This window comes from Protopterus annectens, chromosome 6.part1, assembly GCF_019279795.1.
Source record: "Protopterus annectens isolate FY-2018-M chromosome 6.part1, PAN1.0, whole genome shotgun sequence".
Classification (NCBI taxonomy): Eukaryota; Metazoa; Chordata; order Ceratodontiformes; family Protopteridae; genus Protopterus; species Protopterus annectens.
In genome coordinates this window covers 32,941,945-32,947,944 of record NC_056738.1, presented here as the reverse complement: position 1 = coordinate 32,947,944, position 6,000 = coordinate 32,941,945, and the positions used below count along the sequence as shown (strand labels likewise).

At 39.9% G+C, this 6,000-nt stretch overlaps 1 protein-coding gene across 1 annotated transcript in view; it reads left to right on the top strand.

The window, feature by feature from the left end:
- CAD (carbamoyl-phosphate synthetase 2, aspartate transcarbamylase, and dihydroorotase) overlaps positions 1 to 6,000 on the top strand; it is a gene marked incomplete in the record, with an annotated part of 2,299,829 nt that overhangs the window by 1,633,122 nt on the left and 660,707 nt on the right. Inside the window, 1 exon segment of the mRNA XM_044075466.1 lies at positions 3,994 to 4,195. Coding sequence (XP_043931401.1) covers positions 3,994 to 4,195 — 202 coding nt within the window.

The window sequence follows — 6,000 nt, the reverse complement described above, 5'->3', positions numbered from 1 at the left end:
AAGTAATCCTCTCACCCATCCCATACTAAAGGAAACTATAAAATAAATGTTGTATATGACTAGTTTATGAATGTTTTGTACTTCTCCTTTGCACTGCAGCAGAATGTCCTATGGCAAGCTTACCTCTGAACTTTCCAGAATTATGCAAAACTTACCTGTTCTTGCCTCGAGCTTTTGCATTGTTTGACAAACTTTTTTCTTTTCTCATAATCCCCTGAAAATTGCATTCAGTCAATAATGACACAAATTAGAGTTTTATACTTTATTGCTGCGAAAAAGGGTCCTCATGCAAAACATGTTGCTCTCTTAATTTTTCAGCTGACCTAGAGTAATATTTAAAATGTCCCTGATTCTGGCCATTTGTCCCTCATTATTTTTGGCTTTATTCTAAATTGTTGAGCCTGTAAGTAGAAGTGACTGCAACCAAGTTTAGCCATTACTTGGAATGGTTTCACATGCTGCATGGGAGTAACTAAAAAAATAAATGTTTGGCATTTGTATTGGGAGTAAAAGTTTTTTCATGATGAGCACTCTGTAAGATAAACTCCAGTTTAAAATAAATTATATTAACTCTGACTAGTTGACAGCTCTCCGTAAGCACACACTTTTGTTACCGCAGTTACAGAATGCCAATTTAGCAATCTTTTTTTTTTCTTTTCAAGTAGTACAAACCGTGGATAACATTAACAGCAACTGGTGGTTTAGATTTTTTTTTTTTCGTTTTGATTTTTTTCACACGTTATTTACTAATGCAGCAGGGCCTAGAATCCAATGTTGCTACGTTTGTAAATGGTAACTTCTAAGACAAAAATACGTGCAACCGAAAGTGCAGTTTGCTTGGAGATTACAGAGATCTTGTGTTCTGCCAGTAATTAAAATAAAAGAAAAAAGTTTTGGAGCAACTTTTCCTGTCTGCAAGCATCTAGAGATCACATCTTTCTTTTTATGGACAAGACCGAGAGAATGCACAGAGTGAAATAAACCAGTACCGACAGTATTACTTTTTGTGGTGGAATGAACATAATTCTGGGACATCCTACTTGGAAGGCAGTGCGTAGGATGTTAATACAGTGGGTGGGGAAAATAATGTCTCTTCATTGAATAGCTCGGTCTGCGTTTTATACACTGGGTTTGTCCCTTTAAGACAACAGAAATTAGGCTGATGTTAAAGATTAGGGATCCTCCAACAGGCTTGCTGACAAGACCTGGAACAAATAGGTAGATTTTTTTTTTAAATTATCAACCAGAAGGTTTATGAGGACTTCACTGGTGAGCTACCTATCCAGAGATTGTTAAACGAGGAGACTAGTTATTGAGTTGGGAATAACCAAAATAACAAGCAGGAGAGATGGAAATCACTGGAGTGTGATGGGATTCCCTTAGAAAGATGGATGCAAACACAAGAGAAGCTCATACCATTTTGGAGTATTGTCCAGTAAGATATTGGACACCAAAGAAATACCAGCACCATGGTTTGATGCTGTTGTCTCAATACCAAAGGAGGGCGAGGATCCTGCTAACATAAGCTGATACCAACCCATATCAGTTTTGAAATTTGATTATAAAATATTTACATTTATAATAGTAGACAGAATAGCCCAGATACTTTTAAGGTTAATGCATCTTTATCAGTGTGGATTATTAATGGTAGACAAATGTTTGACAGTGTTTTAGTAGTAGAGTTGATTCACAGAGCACTGGAAAAAGAGAAAAAAAAACTGTTGTATTAATAGGGTTAGACTCGCAAAAAGCATTTGATAGGGTACATTGATTTTATCTATGGGGAATCTTAAGAGATGTGGAATTCCCCTCTCATCTGGTCCATGTTATTCTGTAAACGTGTATGAAGGTGCAAAGGCTAGAATTAAAGTTAACTGTAGAGTAACATCAGAAATGTAAATCTTTAGAGGGGCAAGGTAGGGGTGCCCTCTGTCCCTTTTAGTATTTGCTTTTTATCTGAAGCTACTGGCAAATAAGTTAAGGCAGTCTGATATAAAGGGATGGTTGCTTGTAGATGAACATTGCATTGTTTACGGATGATGTAATCTTTTTTTAATTGATCCCGAAAGAGTTTTCACATGCCTTTGGTATATCTTACGGCAATTTTAAAATGGCTGGTTACAAAATAAATGAAGATAAAATGAAAACTATCTAACTGTGCTGCTGCTTTTAATTTGGTACAAGAATTCCCAAACCCATGGGAGCAGTTCAGGATGAAGTATTTGGGGGGGGGGGTCTTGATATCTAGTAAATCGCAAGATTTAAGGGAAGAGAACTGGTTTGAGGTAATTAATAAGGTTGAAACTTGCTTAGAAAATGGTAATTGATGAAGGTGGACCTGGAACCAATGGATTCAGGCAGTCAAAATGTTTATAGTGCCTCTGGTAACTGTATGTATGTCAGGCTTTTATAGGCCATCTAAAATGGAAATGAAGCTAAGTTAAATACATTTGGGGTTGCCATCAGCCAAGAGTGAGTTGGGATATGATGGGGCCAACAAAGAGGAGGGATTAGGAAGTGCTGCATTTGGAAGACTACTTGGTTGCAATGCAACTAAAGCTGATTTATAAATTACAAGATGTCAACTCTGTGTTAAAGAGGAAGCACTTAATTCTGTCAAGGCAGATGATGTAAATTACAATAAAATAGTGGAGTCCTGTGGAAAAGGGTGTGTGTGTGTGTGGCGGGGGGATAAGGTACCCGAAACAGTTATGTACTTGGTTGAGAATGACCTGGGAAGAAATGGTACAGAATTATGAAGTGAATAAGAATGAATGGATAAAGTACAAAGGGTTTATTACTTGAGAAATTCAATCAAAAGGTGGGCCGGCGGCGGGGGGTGCATAAAATCCATCTGCTAAATGAGGCTAGGACACAACAAGCAAGTAGTGGAAAATCGACGAGTAAGCTGTATAAAGCATTGCTGTAGGACAAGATAGGAAGCCACTTTAGAGCATTAATAAGCAAATGGGTGAAAACACTAGGGCCTCTTAACCTGCGAGATAAGTGGCAGGATATGTGTAGGATCCCTTGGAAATTTACTAAAATAGGAAATTTAGAATTTTGGAGTATAGATGCTTCCATATATTTTTTTAACGTCCTAGAAACTCAGTAAAATGTTTTGAAGGTTATGTGTACCACATGGAGGTGCAACACAGATTTACCTGGAAATGGACACCTTTTATAGAACTATCAAAAGTTGCAAAACTTTCACTCTGGTCTACAGTGGATGGCAAGACTCCTCTTTGGCACCTCTGGGCAAAATGGGGAGGTTATTTACTGAATTATGTAAGGAGCCCCAAGCATTGAGGTGTTATGGAGAATTGATATCTGTCCTTCAGATCCTTTCCAAAAAGGTGGTTACAAAAAATGGAAAACATCAAGAGGTGCTCACCTTATAAGAAACACTGCTGCTGTTGAAAGATGTTAAGGAACAAGTGAGATGTCTTCAAAGAGGTGAGAACAGCTGTCATAGAAGGAAATTGTTATGGGAAGAACGTTTGAGGGCAGTCTAACAAACAGTTTAGAGGGTTATATTACCTTCAGAGGGGGTGTAGTGGAAGTAATGGGAAAACATTGACTGACTGACGTTGTGATCATGACTAGTTATCCAGAGTTGCTACCAGGAATAAGAGGGGGAAAGTTTGTGTAAGGTTACAAAGGGTGAGTTTTTTCTAAAGTGCCTTTTTGACAGGTATGCTACGTTGGTGTAAATCGTAACTGTAACTCCTAGTACTGGGCCAATCCCTGTATATATAAAACTTAGAAATCTGGCTTTATATAGTTTTGGGATTAAAGGGTCAGCTGCTGGAGATAGGTTTTGCTCCATGCATGTAGCAGTGCACTTTTTGTCGCAAATTGAAATGTCAAGTAAAGCTGCTTTTTGTTTTTTCTTCACTTGAGCTGTTTGCACTGTATTTTTTAGCCAAGTATATTGCCTAATTGCTGCCTTTCTGTAGGCTCACGTTTGATTGACTGAATCTTTTTTGACAGATTCAAATAATCAAAGCTGCAAAACAGAAAGGTGTTCAGGTGACCTGCGAGGTGGCACCACACCATTTGTTCCTTTGCCAGGAAGATCTTGATAGAATTGGGCATTCCCGAGGTCAGGTGAGGCCAATGCTGGGGACCAGAGAAGATATGGAAGCACTTTGGGAAAATCTGGATACCATTGACTGTTTCGCTACAGATCACGGTATGTAATAATGGGTACAACTTGGTTGCCAAATTACCCCACCATATTTTTCATGTTTTGATGCTGTGAACAGTGTGCCTGAAGTTTAAATTAATAGTGCTTTGTCATTTTTAGTCCTATGACCAGTTGTTTACATTGTTTGAGGTGACCTTGTAGCATCAAGAAGGCCATAGCCTTTGCTACCAAAATTGCCTATGTTTGTGTGTAAGAGAGACGGCACATATTAAGAGTGCCTATTTTGTATTCGAGGATTTGCCAATGCCATAACATTTTAACATTTTACTAGTCTTCACTTCCTTTTAGAGAGAGGTGTGTGGTGGGGGCATTGTTGTGTGGGTCCTAGACAATAGATGTCCTTCCTTATTACTGTTGCAGCATTCATAACGTGGAATCTCCTGCCAAAGATAGCCTAACGTCAGGTCAGTGTACCCAAGTCTTTACATCCTTCCAGCATTGTACATCAGGTGCATGCTGTGTGTGCCAGATGTAGGGCATTAAGGTGATATACATATATTCCATACTCAGAACTTTTTACTGCCAGTCTGAATGCTCTCTGCTCTGCTGGTTAATAGAGAGTCATTTTACAGGTAAGTGCCCTGTTGAGGTTCCTTGTTTTCTTTTATTTATGTAATTGGGATTTTTGTCATTCAGGAAGGGAAAACGTCAATGTGAAGGCAGATTCCCCCATAAAGACCGTCGCAAGCAGTGTTTATTCTGGGTAGGTGCTTCACACAATCATGCCCAGTGTACCATCTGTCAGTCTTTTGTTTCCAGAAAGCTTTGTAGCAATCTGTCCTCTCTACCCATTTATTGAGAACCAGCGTCTCAAACTCTTGACCCAGTGTACCATGGCTGAATCCACCTGCCCCAAGCCATGTCTTAAAAAGATGACCAAAAATGTATTGGTCCGATTTTGCTGCTGTCTGGCCTCCACCTGACATCTCTCGAGGTGAGTGAAGACTCCAAAGACCATCCAATGCTGACACTAGTTTCCTCTACCCGTGGCCCTGTTGGAGGTCGATATGGATCTGGCTTCTCGTACATGTCCTGAGGCAATGCAAATGTCCACCAGACATTGAGGGAGGACTGTGGCTTATTTCCTTAGGGCCTAGGGGATTCCCCAGATTCTGTTTAGGGAAGAGGTCAATTGTACCTTTGAGTAGAGCTTCTTAGGTTGGTCAAAGCTGACATCCCACTAAAGAAGCAGAAAACTAAGCACATTCCTCCCATTGCTACGGATTCTCAGAGGGAATGGCAGAAATATACCTAGAGCCTGTTCAATACCTTAGTAGCCTTGAGACCACCTCGGGGAGGGGGGGGTCTGTCCCTGCTTTTCCTTGGTCATCTACTCCTGCCAAAAGAACTAGGGAGTGTTGCTTCTTCAGAGGAACAGGTAGACTCAGAAAATTAATCATTCGCCTAGTCCTTACAAATTACCTCACCTTTGGATCGTGGGTTTGAGGAAGATGATTTCTCAAGTCCTGATCCTCCCTTTGAGGGGGAGTTCTTAGGCTACACAGTAGTTTGCATGATGAAGTATTTTAAGTGGGACTGCTCACAAGTCTCAGATATTCAGAAGAGTTATTATAAGCAATTGCAGATGGACTCTCCTAAACCTTCTACTGTTCCCTAAATGCTTGATGCCTTGTTAGATACATTTACAGCTGCCTCTTTGGCTCCTGATTCCCAACCTTTGGCCCCTAAGAAGTCTAAACACTTTTATAATGTGCCTATTTAAGTGCCTCTTTAAACGTCCTCCATCAGACCCTGCTGTTGTCTTTGTTTCTGCTGACAAGCCATCCAAG